Here is a 24,684-nt window from a genome sequence, read left to right as displayed (position 1 = left end):
TGAAGTAGAAAGGATAACTCCTTCATCTGTTAGAAGCATATCTGAAATACAGGCAGTGTATCAACTCAGGGAAAGAAACCTGGAAAGCAGTGCTGCTGCAAGAGATTTAGCACTAACGGGGCATGGTGGTGCATTACCTACAAGGTTAAAAAACCCAACAGTATAAATAAAAGTGGAGGGCGGGCTTCTTGGCATGGCAGCTTTTGATGGCATCTTATCCCATCCCATTTGACCTAATCCCACTGCGCTTAATGCACTGTAGCCTTGGCTAGAGTGTAGCTTCCCCAGCAGTGGTACAAGACCCCAGCAGTGGTACAAGACCAGGCAGTGCCATGATCTGCTCTTAACTTTATTCTCTGTGGCGCCTGTAAGAAGAGCTGATGTGAGGTAGGGAGAGGAGAGGACCAGAGCCAAGAGGGTATAATTCAGCCACAGTTCAGCCCTGCAGGAGATCCAGCCGTTGGCTTTCCTCCAGCATTATGAGGCAGCGCTGCCCGTGCCAAGTTACTTACGAGCTGCTCTGCCAGCTCAAAATCCAAGTCCAGCAGATTAACTCTGAGCGGTCTGTTGTAGGTGAACCCACGACCAAACTCCAACTGCATCACTCTGTCAAAATTGCTCACTCGGTCCAGCCCGACGAAGATGAGAGCATTGACACCTGAGAGGGGGGGAAGCACAAGGGGCTGTGAGATGGGGCACAGTGTTCTGCAGAGCCTGAACACCCTCCCCTGTAAACCTGTGTTCTTCTCCATCTCTTCAATTGCAAACGGAGCTTATTCAATTGAGAACAAGCATCTTCAAGCACATTCAGTGCAAGTTACCCCTACGCTTAGGTGCCAGCAAGTAGCTAAATATAACAGAAAGGCAGTAAAGAATAGCAAGTGCATGTAGAAATCATGAAATCCTTATTGCTATCAAAAGCTGGTGGATTCATGAGAAATGGTGGTAAAATTTCTCACACGTTAACATGGACTATAGTCACTGACTTGAAAAGTAAAAAAGTTACCTTCTGTATGCAAAGCAGATGAAGCAGCCTCCAGCTGATCTATTGAGTCATCTGCACCATCAGTGAAATGGATTATGATCTGGGAGAGAAACAAATTTATGTCAGGACCCAGAATATTTTGGGTGTGAAACACAATCGGTGTGCAACCTGAAGGCCCTTCTTCCAAGGGACGTCTCATCTGAGAGGAGTTGGGGGAATTGCTACGCCCTTTCCAGGCCACAAAGCTTTGTTTCTGTGCCAGATTTTGGTGCATCATGCCATGCAGGTGTTTGTTCCTAAAGCATGAACAGGGAAAATCTGGAAAGCAATAGTTTGCAGCTAAGCTGTGCTCATAGGTACTGGCTGCAATAAATCTATTTATTTAATGAATACATTTATTTATCTAATTTATTATGAATTTACAGTTGCTTTGCCAACTGAAATACATCAGAAGTCAGCTTTCCTGGCCAACACTATCCCAATGGCTTTGGTTTTGACTTACCTTCGTGCTGCCTGAAGGCGCAGATCTGAATTTGTTCAGGTAGGACCTCAGTGTATCTGCTGTGAGAAAATAGGGCCCGCGGGTGCGCATGCCTTGAAACCTCTCAAAGAGCTCAGGCTGGTACTCGGAGAAGTCCAGTCCATCCACGGGTCCCCCCTGAGCCTGGGCCATGATGGCTACCCTGACGTTGGGCGCCTGGTTGCCGGTGCAGCTGATCCTCTGCATCTGCGTTATTCTGTTCAGCACGGACTCGACTCTGGACTCCAGACCTCTCTGGGAATTAAATATATTTTGGCCAGGTCTGACATCTGTGACATCAAAGCCAAGTATCACATCTAAGTCGCAATCTGAAAGGGAAATGCAGAAAAAGAGGAGAGCATCACCACTGAGCAATACCATTGCTTTTCAAGTAATGACTTTCCTAGTTATTCTGTTAGTTGTTAGAGAAGACACTCTTGAGAACTGCCACCATTTGATACACAAGTGCCTCGGGCTTCCTTTCATCACAGCAACAAAAACCTGGGAAAATCTGTATTTATTTTTTTCCTGTGCAATTGTTGCGTAGCATTTGGATGAGACAAACAAATCAAGTCCCACAGAAGTTTGCATTTTCATCAGGCAGCCAAGACTGCTGCTTTTTCTCCACTGCATGAAAACCTCTTGCAGTGCTGAGCAAGTACCTTCTGCCTGTGCTTGAAGTGATCACCCTCCAGTCACGGGGATGTAGAGGGAGGAGGCAACAACCAGATGACTGATGTCCAGTTCTTGACAGGTGTAGCTAGGATTTGGGATAACTGGGAATTAAGGCAAAAAGAGGCACGGAAGTTGCTCAGCCCAGGCTCACAAGGTGATGCATGGTCTGCCTTTCTGAAGGAAAATTTAGCGTGGGCTTGGAGCCACCCTGCAGCCCCCAAGCTGCCTGTCAGTCTGGAGTACAGGGAAATCAGGTTGCTGGCCACCTTTTGTCTGGATGTAACATGCCCTGGGCCTACATGGGCTCTCAAGCAGGGAGGTGTTTGAAATGCCTTTGATATTAATCACATTGGCGATGCACTTGGGAAGCTCTCATGGTTACCACCAGCAGTGGGTTGCTTTTCCCTGCGCTCAGTGTCTCATCCTGCCTGGAGCTGCCTATCAGCTCAGGGCTGCTGTGGCTCTTCTTCAGCTTCTCCAGAGGTTCAGGAGACACCTCTGCTCAAAAGCCAGAGGGGTGAGCCACAGTCAGTTGTGCTGGGAGTAGGATTTGCCATGCTGTAATAAGTTAAACCAGCTGCAGGGAGTCTGGTCTGACAGCAACACCAGCCTTCTTACTCATCCCAACTCCCCTTGCTTGGCTTTTGAAGTAGCCAACTCATGGGATTCCTTCTTGAGGAAATTTTACCTTAAAATACAACTACCCGTGCCCTAGCTTTTTCTCATATACCTGTCACAAGATCAAGTGGGCACCCTCGGTGATCTGGCAAGAGAAATTCTGATTTCTATCACATCATGCACGCCAGGGACTGAACGGCCAAGGAGTCCAGTTAGCTTGCTATAAATGCAGTGGGCAAAACAAGGGCCATCACTTTTTGTTTTGGCACTAAACATGTTGGTCTGCCAACATGCCACAGGCATCATATGCCTACACATCTGGAGAAGAAGGTAGACTAAGTGAGACTTAGTCTAAAAGTAGCTAATCAAAGGAGCCCCTCCAATGTGGTAATAAGAGGTCAGTGGTTTAGTGCCTGCCTGTCATATCTTAAATTCTTCCACCACGATGGCACCTCTGTGGTGACAGTACACCAGTCGTTCATGTGCTGAAGCACACCAACAGGCAGCTCTCGTACCAAAGGCTTGCAGCCTGCCACTATGCTCGTGGAGAAGGTCTGAGCCCATGCTGCACCTCAGGCTATAGGCAGAGCATAAGAGCAGGCCAGACAAGTCCATCAAAATGTGTTGGATATGAAAAGCCACCCTTGGGAATGACCTGACCACATTATGGAGGATTGCACTTACCTCTTGTAACATCTGTTGTTCCTGGGCACAATTTCTCCTCCATAGCAGCTTCCAGTGTAACCAGGACCTGCTCATTCAGCTCAGACAGCTCCTGGGCTGTGGATGCTCTGAAACTCATGGCACTCTCACTGGCCAGCCTGCTGACTTCCTTCAGGTCGATGTTTCTCACACCGACAGCAAATACCTTGACACCTTTCTGCGTGATTTCCAAGGAGGCACTCGGCCCATCATCCGAGGACTTTCCACCCGTGACGATGAAGGCGATCTGGGGCACCCTCTGGTCGATTCGGCTGCCGGCCTCCTTCACAAAGTGTTTTGCCTGGATGTGCTTGATGGCTGCACCAGTGTTTGCCACTCGGCCGCCTTTGTAGATAACGTTGCTGATGGCCTCTAAAATCTGAGGTTTGGTGGAGTAATCCTTGAGGAAAAACTCATCTGTGACATCTGAGTTGTACTGGGCCAGTCCTACCTGGATAGAGTCACCATCCCTATAAATGGCATCCACCACAGAGTAGACAAACTGGAGAACTTCTTGGAAGTTATCCTTCCCCAGATTGATGGAGCCATCCAGCAAAAACACAATGTCAGCCTGCTTTTTACCTGCTGGAAAGATTACAAAGAAAACATGGTTATTATTGTTTGTGGCATCTATGATATTTAAGATGCTTAGTGTTTTGTGAAGTAGCATGGTGTTTCTCTTTTTCTACCTTTTTAGTTTAATGGGCCTTTGGCATGATTTCACATCCATACAAGAAGAAAGGTTTTAAACAACACATTTATTATACTTCATACAACATTACTTGTTTTTGTGATAGACACCCTCATCTCATTTCAAATTTAATTCTATTCTTTCCTATGCTCAACAAGATCTTCAGTCTTCTTTAAAGCAATGTGACTAAATGGTTGGGAATCAAAAGGTGTTATTATGTTGATCATAGGAAAGAATCATTTTTATATTATACAAATTCTATCTGTGCTCTGTCCAGAAAATTCTACAGGGTGACTAGCAGCCTTACCAGGCCCTAAAATTCCAGGGGTTTCTGTTGTAGGTATCGGAAGCTCTTCAAGAATACTCTGCACTTTTTTTTCTAAAGTTGGGAGTCCTGTGAAGTCCTGTACCACCAGCACACGCTCAGGATCATTGGTAATGACCTGCAGCTGGCCCCTGTCCACATTTCTGGCTCCGACACCCAGAGGTTTAATGCTGGTTGAAGTGATCACATTAGCAGGCCTGTTCACGTCATCCTGGGACCGGTCTCCGAGGATGACGACTAGGTGTTGGGGCACTCCATCTTCTATCCTGCTCCCTGCAGACCTGATGAAGTAGTTCTTCACCACGTAGTCTAGGGCTTTGCCAGCATTCAGGGGGGACCCCCCTCTAAGCCTCAAGCGGCGGATGGCTTGCAGGATGGCATTTTTGGACTTGTGGGTCTTCAGGTAGAACTCAGGGAAGACGTTGTTGCTGAACTGCACCACGCCGATTCGCACTTTGTTTGGCCCAACTTCCAGCTGCTGAACAACTCTGCTGATGAAATCCCGAATGTGAGCAAGCCCATCGGGCCTAACGCTGTCGGAGCTGTCAATGAGGAAGACTACGTCCTTTTCATCACCAGAAATATCTGCAGGGAATCAAGGAGAGAGGAAATTAGTTGTGTACTAAGTCCTTGCTTAAGCTTTGCTGGACAATTTCTGTGCTATCTGCTCTCGTGTGATGTAAAATTGCGAGGCATATTTTAACAACTTTAGGCATGGTGCTATGGGGACCCTCTCCAAAAGGGCTTGTGTGCAAGTATGCGTGCATGTGTTAACAGTCTGCCTAATATTCAAAGCATGCACTACTCAGCCTTATGTTTCATTCATTAATGTTCTTCTCTGGATTTGTCAGTGTTTCCAGCTTCATTTTGCCTCAGATTTAAGTATTTTTCCTAGAGAGCTGCTAAATGGGAATAGGTGACATTTGACTTGAAAATCAAAATATGTAACATATTTAGGTAGTTGACTTGAAAATCAAAAGTTATAATGTATTTAGGTACTTGGATAGAATTTCCACATATCTAAAAGTTTTCATCCAAAACTGCACATGTACTATAGTTTTGCTTTTAACTAAGGAAAATCTCAGTTTAGAGAGAAAGGATGGCAAGTTATTTACACATTTGGGCAACATTACTTAAATAGCAACGCAGAGGCAGCCAGTGTTGACAGAGCCTTACCTACGGGGAGTTGCACGTCTCCCAGCAGCTGTCTGATTTGGTCACCAGTCAGGGTTTCAATAGGAGTCAGCAGCTTCTGCTCAAGGCTGGGCAGTTCCTGGAAGCTTGAGACTTGGAATACATAATCGGGACTAAGGGAAATCTGTACCATCTCCTCAGGGTCCACATTCTTTGCTACCACCATAGGTGCCACGCCCACTTGTTTGACTTGGAGTGATGGGTGCTCTAACTCATCATCGGACTTGCGGGAGGAGAGGATGACCAAAAACTGAGGGACGCCTTCCTCTATGCGGCTCCCGGAGGGCCGGGTGAATATGGTCTTTGCCACAAACTCAAGGGCCTCCCCAACGTTCACCTGCTGGCCACCCTGTGGCCGCAGCCGTCTCACAGCGCTCTGCACCTCGTCCTTGGTGGAGTGGGCATTGAGCAGGAACTCCACGTGGGGATGCTCGCTGAACTGGACCACTGAAATCCGGGTGGTGTCAAAGCCCACGTCCAGGTTGTTCACTATCCTCTCAATGAGATCACGGACAAGGTAGAACTCCTGGGCGGCATAGCGGGAGCCATCAACCATGAACACGACGTCCCTCTTCACACCCGCTGCAGGAAAGAAGGCTGCGGTCAAAAGATGCACCAGGCATTGCTTATGGAGAGCTGCTAAGCTCATCATCTACATCACTGGCCCATGCCTTTGGCCATGGGGAGGATGCGCATTGTTTTGTTCCCTGTGATATCTCCTGGGAGCCCCAGCAGGCAGCTCTGGGTCCAACCCAGAGACAGGGCCAGTCTGCTAGGCACATCCCCAGGCAGTGCAAGAACAGCAACTTCCAGAGCAAAGGAAGCAAGAGGGAGCAGGGGAAACCTGGAACAATAATTTCTCATGGGATCTCCACCCAAGGAAATGTAGCCTGGTGATGCTACTTACTCAGGGCAGGTTGCCAGGAAGCCTGGGGTTGTTTTTCACTCAGTACCACCCATCTTTCCTTGGCTTTGTCCTCTAGGACAGCTTCTATCCTATTATTCTCTCAGCTTCTGCCTTTCCAGGATGACTTTTTTGTTCCTTATAAAGTGTTTTCTGCAGTGGTAATTCAGGTCACAGCCTGAATTATTGCTGAATATAACACTGATAAATGGGGATGGAGGAAAGCAGTTTGGCTCTGAAGGGAAGGAACAGATAGAGTAGGATGGTGGACTTCAAAGGGGTAGATCTGGGGTGGGTACACTTCATCCCAGGCATATGCTGGCTGTAATTCATTCCAAGCAAGACCAGAAATGGAAGATCTGATCCTTTTCCTGATGCCTGCTTCCAGTTTCCCTTCTGCCACTGAATGAGCATGGCAAATGTAAGACACATCAGCAGGTCTTACATTTAGCAGAAAGCTGACCTTGATTTATAGTGGTATGAAGGTGTCCCTGTATCATCTAAATGATGCAATTTCCATTCCAGGATGAATAGGATGCACTTAAAATCCATCAACTTAAAATAAGGTTAAGGTCGTAGCATCCACTTTCTGGGTCTTCCATGTGGATACAACATGGACCACCTTGAGGGACTGGGCTTAAAGGTGGCTCAGCTGAATTATGCAGCTTCTACCAACACTAAGGACATCCAAAAAATACATCAACAGTGAGACCAAGATGGACTTGGAGTCTTAGCCGTGACCACCTTTGATTTTCTGTTTGTGTTGCAACCATGATGTTACTAAACATCATATTTTGCCGCTAGCTCTCGGTGCAGACACAAACATCTTCTCACCTGGGCTGGGTGATGTAAAAACCAGATCAGGGGCAAGTGACTCTATCTCTTTCTTGGTCAGACGAATAACTCTGTTTGAGATGACCTGTTGCACTGTATCCAGCTGGCTGAAGTCAGGCACAGCAATAGCAAAATCTGGGAGGAAGGAAATTGTCTGCAGCTCTGTGAGGTCGGCATTTCCAACCCCAATGCCAAAGGGCACTGTGCCACTCGTCTTCAGGACCACCGAGGGCCTCCTCACATCATCCTGGGACCGGTCAGCAGTCAGCAGAATCAGGAACTGTGGGACGCCCTCCGCTATCCTGCTGCCGCTCGACACTGTGAAGACATTCTTGATGAGATAGTCAAGGGCTGCTCCAGTGTTCAGAGGAGATCCTCCCATAACCTTCAGCTCCTGGATGGCGCTGATGAGATCTGCTTTGTCTTCATGGGTGTCAAGTAAGAACTCGGGCTGTATGACATTACTGTACTGTGCAACGGCAACCCGGACCTTGTCACGACCGATATCCAGGCTTTCAACAACTCTTTGGACAAACGTCTTCAGTAGAGGGAAACCTCTTCTGACACCATCCGAGCCATCGATTAGAAACACCACGTCCTTCTTCTCACCTCTCTCAACTACTGTTTGAGACAAGTAAGGGAAGGGGGGAATAAGTGAGATTCTCTTTTGCAGTGATTATTATTCTCTGCATACATTGAACCGAAGGCATACAAAAGCTCGGGAAGGGGAAAGCGAGGTGTCAGGATGGGTGGTTTGGTTCCTTTGCCATCAGATGCAATACCTGGTGAAGAGGCAGATGGGTGGAAGTCGGTGGAAACCGCAGTGCAACGCATGCCATGCCCTACCCACCGCACCATAGAATCATAGACCCATAGGAAATAGGGTGCTAAGGGACTCCGGGTGCCATCCCCTACCTGAGGCTGGGAGAAGCCATCTGCTCCCAAGGGGGCTGGGAAGCTAGCACATGGCTTTGCAATATGCAACACAAGTCTGAGGCATCAGGGTCCCAGAGAAAACTGAGTTTCTGAAGGAAATGGCACACTGCAGAGAGGGTGCTCCCAGGGAGTCGGTGAAGAGAGAGAGAGAAAAGCTTTTCTGAGGCATCACTGAACTTAGAAATAAATATTCCTGCACATGCTCAGACAAAATAAAAATTTGCTGGAAAGGACAACCAACTGAAAATGCTGAAATGCTTTTCTAAAATGGTAGACACTGATTTTTTTTTTTTAACTAACTTCAAGCACAAAAAAATGGTAATTGTGACCACACGTTCTTTTTTTTTTAAAAAAACAAGACTGTAAAATATCAAAGATCAGGGAACTGTTGATGTGTTCTGCTATTGACTAAGAGAATTGCAAAGCTTTGGCTCAGCCAAGCAGAAAACCTCAGTGCCACTCAAACACAGCAACTGATGGATGGCATCCCCAAAAGTGCTGTTGGCTTGTTTATAGCAGGGTCAAGTGGGACAAGCAGGAGCATGATCTGTCCCTCCAAAGAAGATCTCCTTATGAATGCTGGACATATAAAGAGTTAACAAGGGCAGCTGAAGTCTGAATGCAGACTTCAGATCAAGTCTTTTATCTAAGAGGAATGTTGGAAACTTGGTGGGTTAATGCATAGGACTGGAATATTAACATAGCTTGTTGAGCAATACGGGTAGGAGGAAGGAGCAGACATTGCCTGGTGGATCCCAGTTTCATACACTTCCTCTGAAGTTCAGGAGCAGGGGAAGAGAGTCCTAACAAAAGTGTCTAGGTAGCAGATATAGAAGAAAAAAACCATGGGTACTCTTAAGGGGTGGCTCTCTTTTAGCCAAGAATACTAGGAAAAGTAGGTGGATGCAGCTATTTGTGAGTAATTAGCACAATTATTCACAGTACTTGGTGGCTGAAGGAATTCAAAATGATCTTGACAAGACAGAAATGGTTTGAGAAGGGAGGATGCAATTCAAGAGCACTAGTTGCCCTAGTCCATGTTGAGGCAGAAGCTGCACAAATATGGGAAGGGCAATGACTCCACAGGGAAAGGTTGGGGTAAGAGATGACCAGGGAACACCATCGTTATGCTCTGGTCATTTGGAGCAGGCTGATGTTGGAGAGATAAGGGTGAAAAGGTAGAAAACCTACAAGACCTACAAGGAAAGACTGATTGAGCTGAGTATACAGCTGGTGACACGAGGACTGAGACAAGATGTACATGGCAAGCTTAAAGTAAATGAAAGGCTGTCACACAAAATATGGGAATGAGCTAACATCTGTATTCTTGAGTTGAAAGAGATGTAAAAGGCTTAAACTATGACTAGGAAGGCAGAGGTTTGTCATTGAGGGAAACAACCTACAGATAAGGATAAAAGCAACTGAACAGATTGATTATGGGGGCTGCGGAAATCTCCTTCACCGGAGGATTTTCAGAACAGACTAGACCAATGTCAGCTGGTCCTGGACAAGAAGATCCTGTTGGGGCAAGGGGTTGTAGCAGATGGCACCCTGAGATCCCTTCCAGCCCTATTTCTTTTTTACGTTTCTATGATTCTAAGTCCATCTGCCCAGGACTTTTACCGAGAGATGATGTGGATGTAATTTCCTTGTCCCCACCTGCAGTTGGGAGACAGGTTAATTCTCAAATTAGGGCTGCCTCAGGAAATTACACAGCTGGACATGCATAATTTCCAGTACCGCAGTGTTGATTTATAATTGTGGTCATGTGATTCTTTTTATAATTTTTTTTTATTCTTTAATTAATCCATACTCGTCTACTGAGCTTGTGACGGTAACCGATTCAAGAGCATCTAATTTATTGGTGCGTAGGTACAAAATGTAGAAACTGCCGTCATATCCCATAAGATATAATGGAGCAAGAGTGAATCCAGCGTGCCGCAGTGCTCCTTGCTCCCTACCCCTCCTCCAGAAAAAGGAGGATGGAAAGAGAAATTGATACAAGCCTTTATTTGCTTCTTCTAGCCCTTGCCCAGCATTGCACATCAATTTATGCCAGATCTCTGCACCAATGACCCTCTTATTTCAGGTTTGTACCATGTTTTACACACTGGTAACAGCACCTACTGCAGCTCTTGCAGCCAAACAAAAGGCTTTTTCCTTATTCATCTTTAAAATTCAGTTTGGACCTTAATGCTTTGTTGGATCAGGGTTTGACCAGAGGAAAATCCGAGTACAATAGCAGTTTCTACATAATCATTTTAAACATCACCAGATCCAATTACCCCAGTTACCAAATTGAGAGGGGCATGTAAGCCATATCTTTCAGCCTCTTGGAAACCCTGGGGGGTCCCTGTACCTGTTGGCTGAAGCTGGATAGCTTTCAACAGGTTGACTATGTTTGGCTGAAGCTCTGAAATCCGAGGGAGGGAGTCAACATTCAGAATGAATTGTGGAGCGTAAGCTATCCTTTCCAGCTCTACGGGGTCGGCATTTTTGGCTTTGATAGCAAAGGTCACGACTCCAGCTTGCTTCAGAGCATCTGATGGTTGCTCCACATCGTCAGTTGATCTCCCAGCAGCAAGGAGGACCAAAAACTGAGGAACCCCTTCTTCAATCCTGCTTCCAGCTTCCTTCACAAACAGCCTCCTTATAGCTTCATCTAGTGCAGCTCCAATGTTCAGTTGCTTCCCGGTTTTTATCTTCATCCTTTTCACTTTCAGTAGCATGTCTTGCTTAGATGGGAGTTCGACGAAATCAAATTCAACTTGGATGGTGTCACTGAATTGAGCTACAGCTACTCGTGTGGCATCGGGACCCACGTTCAGGTCAGAAATGACTTTGTGTACAAAGTCCCGGACGGCAGGAAAGTTACCCAAGAGGTTGGCTGAGCCATCAATCAGGAATAAAATATCTTTCTTGCTTTCTAGAATAAATTCATAAATGAAAAGAGGGGAAAAAAAAGATATGAAGGCATTTTTCTTCTTAAACGTCATCCTAGAAACTTCTCTGCAAATTAGCTGGGTTTCAATACGCAAAGCAAGCGATTTTCATTTACCAAAGTATTCAAAGGCTACAGGACTAAACAGTACCTTTAACTTATTTATCTGAGGAGGAAAGGGAAGCAAGGACACCTCTTTCCTAAGACTCAACAAATTCAGGCACCAGGCAGTTATATCATACATTGTATCGCATCATACTAGTCATATCATAAATTGGATGTTTTAGATTAGGCCAATGATGTTTATGCTCTAGCAATCTGTCAATAATACAGGCATGAAGTACAACAGCAGTGGAGTGGTTTTTTTTTCCTGTTTAAAAGCTTAGTGGATAATGAACAGACATTCGTTTATACGTACACAAAGCATTTTCTGTATTTTCTTAAAGTACTTCTCCCATTTGCAACACAAGCAGACATCTAAATCCATAGGCGAGTTATGACTTTGGGAGGAGAAAAATCCTTTTAACTGTTTCTGTTTGATGCCCTTTTAATCCTACTGAATATCTAAGACAAAACCAAGTACCTCATACCTTTGTGTCTTAACGTCTTTCATATTCATCTTAATGGTCTCCTTTCCATACTAAGCAATCCTGGTTGGTTTTATGTCTTCATATACACTTAGCCACAATAAGAGAATTAGTGAGCAAATACCTGTTTAAAAAGGGTTCAACTTGCCAAAAGCATTGTAGTTTAATGTTGGATGATAACTTGGAATATCTGGAGTCAAATTCAACCTCTGTGACAGCCTGTTAACAGCACTTCGACAGAGTGCCTCTGGGGAAGGATTCGGCCGCCTGTACCTGGCTAGACCTTTGCTCCTCTGTGCTCTTTGGCACAACTTCAACCTTTCCACACCACTCCTTGTGGCCAAAAGTGCATGCTCCTATTGCCTGATGATGCATTTACAGGTTGTGACATTATTATGGCAACAGAAAGGGAACACCTGAGTAAGTGACTGGTGGGCATAGACTCACTTGGATCCTCCTTCGGTCCTGACCTGCCAAAAGACTGAAAATTGTGCTGATTTTAAAGTGTGCTAGCAATGGCTTCAACAAAATTAAGAGCTGACTGTGTCAAGCAACGTATTTATGGTTAAGCACAGCCCTAACCGTTTTGACGACTCAGGGCCTTGGACAGATGGAAAGGTGTACATTGGGAACAAACAGTCAAGAGAAACAAGATTAACTTAATGCAGTCAACATGAAGGAAGGTAGATATTACCTGTTGGGGCGAGTGGAACCTCTTCCACACCTCCACTAACATATGTTGTTATAGGCTTATTTAACTCCTGTGGTAAAGCTGCCAGAGCACTGAAATCATCCATAAAATATACCATTCTTGGATTAAAGGCAATCTGTTCAAGTTCTGCCTGATCCGCACTCCTAACTCCAACAGCAAAAGTCAGCACTCCAGCCCGAGCTAATTCATTGGAAACTTGCAAGAAGGGATCGGCAGACCTCCCTGCCGTCACCAGGACTAGGACCTGCGGCACTTGTTCATTTATTCTGCTCCCACCAGCTTCCGTGAAGTGATTCAAAAGGACAAAGTTCAGTGCAGAGCCAGTGTTCAGCACTGACCCCCCCTTGGGCCTCAGCTGCCCCATACGTTGAATTATGTCTGATTTGGTTTGGTACGAGTATAGAAAGAACTCTGTTTTAGGAGTGTCGCTAAATTGCACTAAGCCAACTCGGATTTTGTCGCTGCCGACATCAAGGTAGTTAACTAGGGTGGCAACAAAGTCACGCACAAAGGGGAAGTTGGCATTTCCAACGTTGAGTGATCCATCCAAAAGAAAGATGATATCCCTTTTGGTTACTTGAACTGCAGTAGAGCACAGAAAATAACATGAGACATCACAGAAAACAAAAATAGATTTTTTTTTTCATGTGTGCATACAGCATACGCTGTACACGCATGTAAACCTTGTTAGGAGGAAGGGGGGAGAGTGGGAGAGAGAGAAGAGAAAGAGTGTGATCAGCACAGAAATAACAAGGACATTGCTGGAAATTACTACATTTGGCAGGGGAGGTTTCTGACTTGTATTGAAAAGTCTTTTAAACATCAGGTTTACCAACAGGGCTCACTTTCTGTCACACCAGATGTTTTCAATGGCTTCTAATGCCAGAGCTGCATGTCCAGCACCAGGTCCTTAGCTGGCAAAAAACAGCCTCATTGATTTTGGTGGAGCAACAATGAATTAACGCCTGCAGACATCCTGCTTATCTGCAAGTCACCATGCCTTTACTTGGGGCTTTTCAACAAAGCTTTAGGGAACGTTTCTGCTTTCTGGCACCTAAAGTGTGGTTTGACACCCAGCACTATCACCCCCTTATTAAGCAATCCCCTATTCCATGGGGATGCTCCCATGCATCCCTAGATGTAGAGAACCACATCCTGCCCTGCAATAACTTCCATGGCCACGCTGTGCAGCCAGCATCAGCTGGCCCACGGCGCAGAGTTAGGCTCCACTTGCATGGGAAAACAATTCTGCCAAGTAACCAATTTTGTTGATATTTTGAGCGGGTATTAAAAATAGCTTTTACTAATAGGCTTAGAAAAGCTGGTCCAGACGACGCTGCAGCGGCTGCCCGAGACACCTGCTTTTTTGACATCTGCATCTGATGCAGAAAACTGCATTTTGATGTCTGCAGTTATAGACATCCATTTTGTGGGCTGTTGAAGGGGGGAGACATTTCCCCACTTCTGGTAGTAACCAGCCAGTTCTCAGCTTCTTTTTTAGAGTTAAATCCTTCCCAGGCTGTCTCCCAGCATCTGATCCATGAGACACAGACCTGCAGTGTCACCCCAAAGACACCACAGATTGTCCCCCTGTGCTTTTAGCTCTAAACACATCACGTCCAGATGGCAGACCAAAATGACAAAACTTTAAATAAGATCTCAGAGAACTGAGGAGTGGGCTCATCAAATGCATTACCCCTAGATGCCTTTCTCCAAATAAATTATTTGAGAATATATTTATGCCCATTGCTAATCCTGTTCGTTATCTTTCTGTTTAAAGCATTTACCTATGAGTATATGGCTCTATTCATTCATCTCTCTAGCTTGTCTTGTCCCTGTAAGCTTGCTGTCCTATATATATAAATACTGAGATGTTAAAACCAAAATGAAGAGGGCTCTTTGAAGTACAGGCATTTGCTCTCAGATTTTACAGATTGTCTTGGCTTTCTGTATTTTTAATTTTTCCCTTGCCATTCAAGGCCCCGGGTGAGACAATATCTAGTTGAAACGTAACAGACTGCCCAGTGTCAAATCAGTTATGTTACTAATAATAGTCATTTTATGGAGTAGGATATGATTACTTGCTTATTGTGTATGTGAATAGCTGTGAGTACAGTAGAGCAAAAGGACTGGGAAAAAAGAGAAGCCACATGAATGAGCTTTAAAGAACAAGAAAGTCTAGGAACATTTTTAATTTACATTGAAAAATAAAAATGTCAGTTTGGTGGATAGCCATGCAAAACAGTATTAGCAGGAAACACATTCTGAAAAAAAAGCTTATTAAATGATAGGTCCCGTGATATTCATCTTAATTAAGGACAAATATTGGCAAACTGATTTTAAAATGTCTGCTTTTCATGTAAATCAGTCACAGGCTTTAATTCTTTAAGGACTCTTTCCAAAAACTCAGTTTCTTTTGCACTGCAGTTTATAATTTTAAATTACTTGAAGAAACTAGAAAAAATATGGACATGGTTTGACACCCACGTAAGCCAATGGGAACCTCACTGGGAGCTGGATGAAGTCCTGTTTTTCCAATGTTCATATGCCATGGGACAGAAAGGCAAGGCTCAAATGTGATCTAGCACAACAATAATTCAACCTCAAGCATCTCTATTGGGAAGAAATCCTGAGAAATTTGATATAAAATCTCTATGCAGCTAGAACACCTCCTGAAATGCAGGGAAACTGCCTCAAAAGATGACTCTAGCAATTAGGTTGCTTCCAAAGTCCATTGATGTCAATGGCAAGACCAAGTGAAAAAGAAACCACTGGCTTCATGGGGCTTTGGATCATCTTCTAAACAGATTAAATTAAAATCAACATTGCAATAGTCTTGCACGCCTCTTGGGGCTTGAGCTGAGCAAATGATAAGAAAACTGTAAATAAGTTCTTAAAGGGTGAGTTTCAGGCCAATAGTGTCAAGGCTAGCTTTCTCTGAACATCTCCATGAACAAAATTCCTTATGTTTTTACACTCAGAAGAAACTTTTAATCTTTCTTGAGCAAATATCCACTACAGATGATTTTCAAACTGGGGAAGAGATTATGACATTCACACTGTGTCCTGTTCATAGGTTACACAAACCCTAAGTGAGAGAAAAAGCCTCCACCGAATGATCACAGGACCTAAATAGTAAAGCACATCTTTCACATCCAGGCCTTTAAATGTTGGTGACAAACACTGAATGGGACAAAAATCTCTGGGAAGGAACGACAAAGCCATAACAAGCAAGCTACCAAATTCACCAATCTGTTCATGCACATTTTGCAAATCAAAGAGAAAACATTTAGCTATGCTGAAACATGTGCTTGATGCTTTTCCTCCATTATCTCTATGTGTCATAGAATAAGAGTTGACAAACACACAAACCGTATCTCCGTAATTAGAACAAGGTAGCTAATTACCTGACGGTGGTTCTTGGATAATCAGTCCTCCAGAGAGGGTCCGGATAGGTGACAGCACTTCAGGAAGAATGGCTTGCATGAACTGAACGCGGAAGTCGTTTGGATTGAACACAAAATCTCTCTCATAGGCAATTTCTTGAAGTTCTGCCAGGTCGGCGTTTCTCGACCCAATGGCAAGGATCACTATCCGGTTCCTTTTCATCTCTGCTGCAGCTTGGTCAACGGCATCCCTAGACTTACCACCAGTGATGAGCACCAGCATGGGGAGCACCCCTTCCTCCATCCTGCACCCAGCAGCACTGGTGAAGAAGTTGTTCCTCACAAAGTCCAGTGCCGAGCCAGTGTTGAGTGCCGTACCACCCATGAGCTTCATTCTCTTCACATTAGCCATCACATCCTTTCTGCTCTGGTGGGTGTTAAAATAAAACTCTGGCTTCACAGTGTCTGCGTACTGCGCCACCGCGACTTGGATCAGGTCGGGTCCAACCTCCAGCCTTTGGACAATTTTGGCAACGAAATCACGAATTGAGTTAAAGGGGCCAGACCCCAAAGCAGTTGAGCCATCTATCAGGAAGACTATATCCTTCTTGTTCACTTCAATAACTGCAAGTAACACATGAATATAATGTTAGGGGAAGCCTTCACCACATTCTGTGTATCAATCCTACATCAACAGTTCAGCAACATTTAGGACTTCTTGATTGATTGAAGTACTGTTACTCTCAACATCTTTAAAAGGGTCTTGCTTTCAAAACAGAAATATTTTTTAGGTTCTAGCAGAAAGCTAACAGGAAATCTGATCAAATGTTTCCCCTTTCTAAAACACAAAAGAGTTGCAAGAATTGCATTGTTTATAAAACTTAATATTTAAATATATATATACATCAAAACAAGAAAGGCAGGCAAACAGTCACGAGAAATCTTGGCACTCAGCTGGCACATGAGATAAAATAAGCAGGTGATCCTCCCTCTCTCTGCACTGGAGCCATCTGAATTACACCAGAGAGTGGTTTGGTCTCAGAAGGATTAGATTCCCAAGAGCAATGACACAAGGAAAGAACAGTCTCCGCTTACTCAACATACCTGGACTTTGAGTCTTCACATCCTACATCTTATTCCTTATCTAACAAAAACAAGTTATGATTTTTCTTGGCACTGCTAGCCCAGTCATGGAAGAGCTGAATTATATTCTGGTCACCACATCTTTAACAAAACAGGTCCCCTAGGTTGTAATCTCTGAAATTTTATTATTGCTGATGGCATAGGACACAGAAAGAGCACAATTAGCTTTCCAGTTCCCTGGCTAAGTCTGAAGAAATATAGTTAGGGGCAAAAAAACCTGTTGTGCGGCATTGGAACCAAAGCACCATCATATTTAATACAGCAAATGTACATAAAACAACAGTATATATTAACAAGACCAATACCATTATGATAAAAGCATTATGTGTGATTATTATGGGAGATGATCTTAACACCATCTTTTAGACAGCTCTCATTTATTCTTTGAAGCAGTGAGCCATGGCCAGTATTGTGAGGAATCCCACTCACATCATCACCTCCCTAATTTCATGCTATTGAAGTGAAAAATTAAACCTTGTGTTGCTTCCAGGTTATGCTGGAGCATTGTGGATCATTATGTTACATTGGACTTTTGGAGTGTCCTTAAATTGCCTACCCACTTAAGAGCTCCTGAGATGGAGTCAATATTCAAGGCAGCAGGTCCATCACCTCCCAAGCTCACTGCTACACCCAGTGCACATCCTGGGGGAAGAGCAGACCCAGCATCGTCAGGATCTCACACCCCTCGGGGCAAGTGGTAGCAAACACTCTTTTGTCCTGCCTAGATGGAAAAGGGCAGTTCCTCAGCCCACCAGGGCTCCTCTGCGTGAAGGCTATTTACTTTGGATTTGAACAAAGAACAAAGCTCTGGCTGCAGTCTTCCTTGGCTGGACATCAGCTGGCCATGGAAAGCAGTGCTCCTAAAGGCCAGTCTCCGTCAGGTTTCTCATTACCGGTGAGTGCCATGAGATTGGGCTACCCCAAGGAGTGATTTAGAGCTGGAGATGAGATCTGCAACTCAGCTGCCCCCTCTGCCCTCGGACCCCAAGAGACCTGCCTCTGCCAGCAAGTGTGAGCCTTTGCCTGTTGCAGAATATTGCTGGAAATTGTTTGATTAAGGACCGATTGTCAAAATTTGAAGCTTAAAATAACCCATTGTGGTACTGACGGACACAAAATGATGAGAACCTGCACGAAGTGAATATGGTGGTGCCCTCCCAGAGACACAGTCTCACGTGAGCTGCCGGTGGCTTGAAGTTAACTGCCCAGGCTGTCAAAACAGAGCTACTCACAAAGCAACAAGGATTTGTTTAAATGATCCCTTTCCCAGAGCCATGATTTCCAGCATTCATCCCCCCAGCCAGGATTTTTCCTCATCAGTTACTCCAAGGAGTAGAGGGCTGAAAACAGGAAACTTTCCAAATGGATAACAAGGGCTGAAATCCCTGCTTTGTATCACCCAGGAGAGATGTCCAAAGCACTTCCTTAGCTTGTCAGCAGCTAGATACCCAAAAATGGAGACCCTGGAAACTTTTGACTTTATATAGAAGTTTGTGGGAAACAGCAAAGGGGCTTTGCAGAGATGAGGGAGGCTGGGAAGAAAGAACTCCCTCCACTACTCATTCCTCTTGTAACTCTCAAATCCTGCAGTACTTTTCCTTAGAGAAGAGGAATGCAAGAACCGAAACCAAAACCCACAGGAAGAAACACCCTACAGTGCTGAATTCAATGGACACAATTAAAGCAAAAGCATTTAACGAAGGCTGTACACAACTCATAGGGTCTGATCCAGAGCCCAGTGAAGCTGACGGCAAGTCTCCCAGGAACTTTAAAGGATTTGGGATCAAAGCATTATATCTTTGACTCTAAAAGTTGGGAATGTCAGAGGGTGTCAGCATCAAACCCAGCCCTCCATAGTTCCCTCCTCATTGCCCCCTCAGCTATCTTTGGTGAAACACCTCGCTTAATTCAATCATCCAGGCTCCTCCAGTAGCTAAAGGAGAGGGAAAAAGAGAGGGAGAAAAGCACTTTGAGACCCCTATTCATCCCAGGAGGACTAGCGTACAGTGGAGAGCTAAAGTGAAGCAAGGTGATTTCACAGAACACTCGGCATCTCAGTGGGTTTGACATCCCTTTTGGGCTGTGGTATGTGTTTGAAACCAGTGCTTCACACCACAGACTTCCAAGGCACTGGTGTGAATCAAATAGACCAGTCAAAATTAATTTCCATGGACACTAGGCAAAGGAAATTCCCTAAAGCTTCTTTGAAAATACCAACTTCATTTAGCATATCCATCTGTATGTAATTGTACAGGCTGATGTTACTGTAGTACCTTCTACAAATGAGCTGGCATTTTAAGTGAGAAATATGCAAGTGCAGATGAAACCAAATGTACCAACATTTTTAATCTTGCCATTCAAACAGTGTTAAAAAGAAGGAGAGGTGACTTGTATGGGTTCTGGCATGCACATTTTAGCTAGACACGCACACTTCAGCTTATTTAGCTAAATATGGTTCTTGTGGGGTGTTACAAGCAGAAGTTCTTTATGTTCTTTTCTGGAATAATCAAGGCAAGGTAATAAAATGATCTTTTAGGCAAATTCCTCCCTTTGATTTGAGCCACAGGACAGCAATCATGTTTAGACATAGATCAGCAAATACATCTGGAATGCAGTTTTATATGTCAACACACATCATGAGTTGAACAGTATGTACAGAACTCCAGACTGGCTCTTGGATCCCAAAAGTGTTGTTTGCATTAAGCGTGCTGGTAATTAAGTGCAGCAACTCCAGCCTGGCCCTTCCCAGGGGCCTCTGAAATATGACGTGTTGTGTCTTTCATAAAGCCTCTCTATCAGTAGGTTTAACTCAGTCATAAAACCACAGGGTGAGAAACTCTGAATTCACCTATTTGCTCCATAAATCCAGGTATTCATTATGTTACTGCACCCAAGCTAATGCTAGTCCAGAAATAATGTCAATGGGGACTTAAGAGTGAGAAAGGGACCTAAGTGGAATATTGACACCTACGTTTTCCTTTCTGATGGCCCCATGGAAAGCTGTAAACTTTCTCAGCTTACAGATTGAGGGGAAATATATGTTAGCAAGGCAGGGATTTCACTTCAAGGAACTAAGGGCTGTTTTGCTTTTAAGTTCACCAACACAGGAACTTCACCCTTTTCCCAAGGATAGTGCACAGTTTCAACGAGGTATGGAATTTTACTGTTTTAGCAAGCTGATAACTTCAACTCTGTGAAACAGGGATCCATTTTACATCCCTGTTAGCTTCCCTAGTCAAATTTCATTCTCATGATACTTTCAACTGACATATAATGTAAGCTTACGTGACGTAATTGTTTTCAGAACTGACAGTGCTGCGGTATTTACCCTCGGGGTCCTTAGATGCCCCAATAAGGATTATATGAGCTTTTTTATACTCTGCTTGGGTCCTTTAAAACCCCACGCCATGTCAGTTATTGACACAAAACCTTACGGTTTTCAAAAGATAACCCACTGGGCAAATGAGTGTCTGCACATTAGCCACAGGACTACTTGTGTTTCCCACTGTTTCTCCATAATCAGACCAGAGAGATGCGTTGCGAAAATAAAAAATTTAAATTAAAAAAATAGATATGTTTTTAAACCGTGCAAAAGCTTATTCATTCACCATCGAAATGCAACAGTCTAGAAAGGCATACATACCTTCAGTCACAATGGTTGGGGCCTCTAACAAAATGAGTCTTTGGGCCACTCCAACAATGTTGGGCAGTAATAATTCTTGAAGAGCATCAAGGTTACGGATATCCAGGGCAGTATATGCGAAGCTTCCATCAGTAGCAATCTGCTGCAGCTCTGCACTGTCAGCATTCAGGACCCCAATGCTAAATGAAAATATACTAGCTTGCTTCACCGCTAACAAGCCCTCTCGGATATCATCACTAGACTCTCCACCACTTATCAGCACTAAAATCTGAGGCACCGCTTCCTCTATCCTGCTGCCTCCCGCCTGGGTGAAGAGGTTCTCCACCACAAACTCCAGTGCCGCACCAGTGTTCGCTTCCTCGCCACCGCGGAAACTAAGTGCCTTCACGGCATCCAGAACATCCGCTTTTGTGGAGTAGCTGTTCAAAGCGAACTCGGTTCTGGGTTGATCACTATACTGCACCACCCCAATGTGTATTTGCTGAACTCCAACTCTGAGGCTTTCAATCAAATTTACAAGGAAATCACATATGGCTTGAAAATTGACACTTCCGATGTTGTTTGATCCGTCAATAAGGAAAATAAGGTCAGCAGACTCTTGAGCTTTAAAAAAAGAAATGCAAAATGTGAAAGCATTAAAATGAGTGATTACATGCAGTTGTACAGTGTTCTGACATGTTTCTTGGAAAACCAGTAAGAAACACGAAAACGAGAAAACAAAACACATGTTCACTGAGGAGGTGACGTTTGCCTCAGTTCTGCATTCTGATTGAATAGGAGCTCCCAGCCCCATCCCAGTAGCATCCGCTGCCCATCAAGAGACGGCTCGAGCAGACACAACCTGAGCTGGTGGCTGCAGTTACATGATGGTCAGCATTACTGGCACGTGAGGAGAAAATTCAGCAAAATGTAATTTTTGGAAATCTAGATCCATTCCATCAGTGGCCAGTACTGTCCAAGTATTTAGACAGAGCTGAAAGAAAAAGGTGGATTTTGGTGGCAATTCACTCTGAAGATAGCGGGTGAGGATGGTAATATTTGTAGGAAGTTTTCCTCATTGCAGTCTCTTTTTTTTTTTTTTGAAAAAAAAAGGAAAAAGCCACCATTTACTGGATACATGGAAAGTTTCAGCCTCTCTATTGCAATTCTGCTCTTTTGCTGGTTAAAACCACTGGCTGAATATATTGGCTTCTCGCACCATGAATGATTATTATTTGAAATGCATTTGTTAGAAACAATTAAAAATGTTTTGGTTATTATTCTTGCTCTGTAACTCTTTTACCAGCTGTCCAGCATACACATAATGGTATTTGTCCAGTAAGCTGACCCGCACAATTGTCAACCCGTGCCATGCAAAAAATGTCTTGCATTAATTATCTTGCACCAAGATGCATTGATAGAGGGGTCTGGTGTGTATTTTTCATATGGACTCTGGATATTCAATCAATGAATGCAGAATCAGGTTAAAACAGGGTGATGAAATCAGTCATGACACAATTATCCAACTCTATTTGTTGTGACCATACCCAGACAATCACAAGCATCTGCACCAAACAAAACTTTTATATGGCATTAACACAATTGTTGAGGGGAAGCATTTTTGCTGTGAGACTTACCGAAGCAGACCCAAAATGCCCAGGTGTCTGCTCTTACTCCTTTTGCTCAAGTAATTTTCCCATCAGTGTCACCGAGAGCTGTATGCATGCAGAAAGGGGAGAAAGAAGACCCCAAAGCATGCTCAGATGTTTCCATGCTATTACTCTCCAATCTTGTTAAGAAATAAAACTTCAGACTATTTGCAAATAAATGACAAGCAACATTTGGAAATGCCACTCAGCTCTCAACTTTTGAAAGCTGAAGGTGAAACCAGTAGCAAAACTGGCATGTAGTTTAGCAAGGCCAGGAATAAACCTGTGGTCTTTGCTATTAATCAGCGGTGTCAATCATTTATTTTTTTTGCCTGTTTAGTTGTTTTTCTAGTAAATGTTTTCATACATCGCAATGCCACCAAGAGATTCAAATAATGCCGCAATTCCAGCGACAAAGGAGAAGGTCTCCAGGGCATCATCGCTTTCGTGGGCCAACTCAATAGCCAGTGTTGGCTTGGAGAATATCAACATGGTTCAGAATTGCAAAGGGCTCCAGGATTTATTTTTCCATCATTGAGTCGAAAATTAGGGGTGCTTAAGGTTGTCTTTACTGTGCCATTTTCAGTTGGGATGTACACATTCTACTTCATCATATAAATGAAAGGGAAATCTCAAAGCGGTTGTACCAGTGCTGCTTTAGATACCCTGGACATCTTTTCAAGGAATGAGATTTCAGACACCAATGGATGTCATCACAGCAGCACAGGTCACTCCCGCACGAGAGAAAACAGATATGAAACAGATGTGTTGGATAATTTGTCATCACTGTAAAAAAACCTTGTACTTCAGTGCACATTTATGAAACAAGCTGGTGCTGGAGAACAAATAAAAGCATGCTTGTTACACAACTAAGCAAGGAGGGTCAGATGAGACAGACAGCTAAGATTTAATGAACACATCAGGGCAAACTTGGGCCTGACTTTCATGCTTAATGCTAGTCAGCTCTGGGGACTGCCACAGACCAACAGCTTTGGTACTCTATGCTGGAATTAATACGGGACTGGGTTTTTTTTACATTTCTGTTTCATATTACGGCTCATTTCTAGCATAACATCCATTTATACATTTTAATGCTACATGGAATTATCAGCTGAATAAATGACTTAATGTTTGCATAAACCCTTACGCAAACAGTTATTTGTACCATGCTTTGAACACTATTGTCACCCAGTGTTTAGGAACTGTAACATCTTTTCCATGTTTAATGATACTCAGTAGATTGCCCATGCAAGTCACACAGAGGCAAAGCTACAATAGTAGGATTAGTTTAAATTTGTGTTATGGGGAGGAAGGAAACACTTGCGAAAAATATCCTTGAGTAGAAATGAACCTGGAAATGCATGATATACGTGAAGTAGGAATTTGCCTTTAAAGCTTTTAAAGAAATATCTGTGACTCCAGATGTTTATGTGCTATGGGGTTACCTGCTGGCATGCCCCAGAAGAGGACAGCCAGACGCCAAGGACCAATTTCCCTGTTGATTTCAACAGGGGAGCACTGGGGTCCTTCATGGCGAAGATGTCGAACAGCCACTGCAGTGCTGTCAGCAGGTTTGGTATAACTTTCATTTTCACATATATTGACATGGTTGCCTTAGAATTGGTGAACCTTATGTCATCTTTCTGGCCCAGCTGCTTTTCTTCCCTGTGGCTTTCACGTGATCTGGACATTTGCCCTGTCAAGCACTTTGCACAATAAAAACACACGTGAGCACAGCCTTTTGGTGTTGCTCGGTGTCATGCAGTGATGGAGAGCACCCAGTGGGGCTGGCGTGAGGGTTAATCAGGCAAGACAACACAGGGGGATTAATGTTATGCTGCCTCATTACACTGCCGTTGCCTTACATCACCCCACAAGCTATTGACCTTCAGATGGAGTCTCAGGAATAAAAAGAAAGGTTTGATCTCTGGGACTTCTGTTTTGAAACACAACAAAGCTGCTCAGAAGGCCCTTTCCACACTGAAATTTCATAAACAGAGAAGGGATGGAGGAAGACCATAGTATTTTTTTCCAGGAAAATTGGGCCCCTGGCTTGCAGTCAGTGCAGATCCGTTGAAGGCAACACAGTTTGCAGAGAGGTTTTGGTTATGGGAAGGGTCCAGTGCTCCGTCAGGTGGAAGCCATCAGCTTGTAAAGAAAGCATTTGAGTGGCATCGCAAAAGGGACTCTCCAACCACACACCTTCTCCAAGCGGATGAGGAGAGAGGCTAAGGGCCAGCTCAGGGATGGGGTTTCAGCG

The 24,684-nt window shown here is 44.2% G+C and overlaps 1 protein-coding gene across 1 annotated transcript in view; it reads right to left on the bottom strand.

Moving 5' to 3' along the window:
- COL6A3 (collagen type VI alpha 3 chain) overlaps positions 1-24,684 on the bottom strand; it is a 64,467-nt gene that overhangs the window by 28,676 nt on the left and 11,107 nt on the right. Inside the window, exons 4-14 of the mRNA XM_068407472.1 lie at positions 20,797-21,399; positions 16,032-16,634; positions 12,607-13,206; positions 10,744-11,310; positions 7,449-8,069; positions 5,693-6,292; positions 4,499-5,101; positions 3,483-4,085; positions 1,488-1,834; positions 1,007-1,085; positions 513-658 (exon numbers count right to left, since the gene is read on the bottom strand). Of these exons, the coding sequence (XP_068263573.1) occupies positions 513-658; positions 1,007-1,085; positions 1,488-1,834; positions 3,483-4,085; positions 4,499-5,101; positions 5,693-6,292; positions 7,449-8,069; positions 10,744-11,310; positions 12,607-13,206; positions 16,032-16,634; positions 20,797-21,399 (5,372 nt within the window). The remainder of the gene's footprint in view (positions 1-512; positions 659-1,006; positions 1,086-1,487; positions 1,835-3,482; positions 4,086-4,498; positions 5,102-5,692; positions 6,293-7,448; positions 8,070-10,743; positions 11,311-12,606; positions 13,207-16,031; positions 16,635-20,796; positions 21,400-24,684) is intronic.

Source organism: Nyctibius grandis, chromosome 9 (genome assembly GCF_013368605.1).
Source record: "Nyctibius grandis isolate bNycGra1 chromosome 9, bNycGra1.pri, whole genome shotgun sequence".
Classification (NCBI taxonomy): Eukaryota; Metazoa; Chordata; class Aves; order Nyctibiiformes; family Nyctibiidae; genus Nyctibius; species Nyctibius grandis.
The sequence above is the reverse complement of the archived record's forward strand: the minus strand, read 5'-3'. Positions and strand labels throughout refer to the sequence as shown.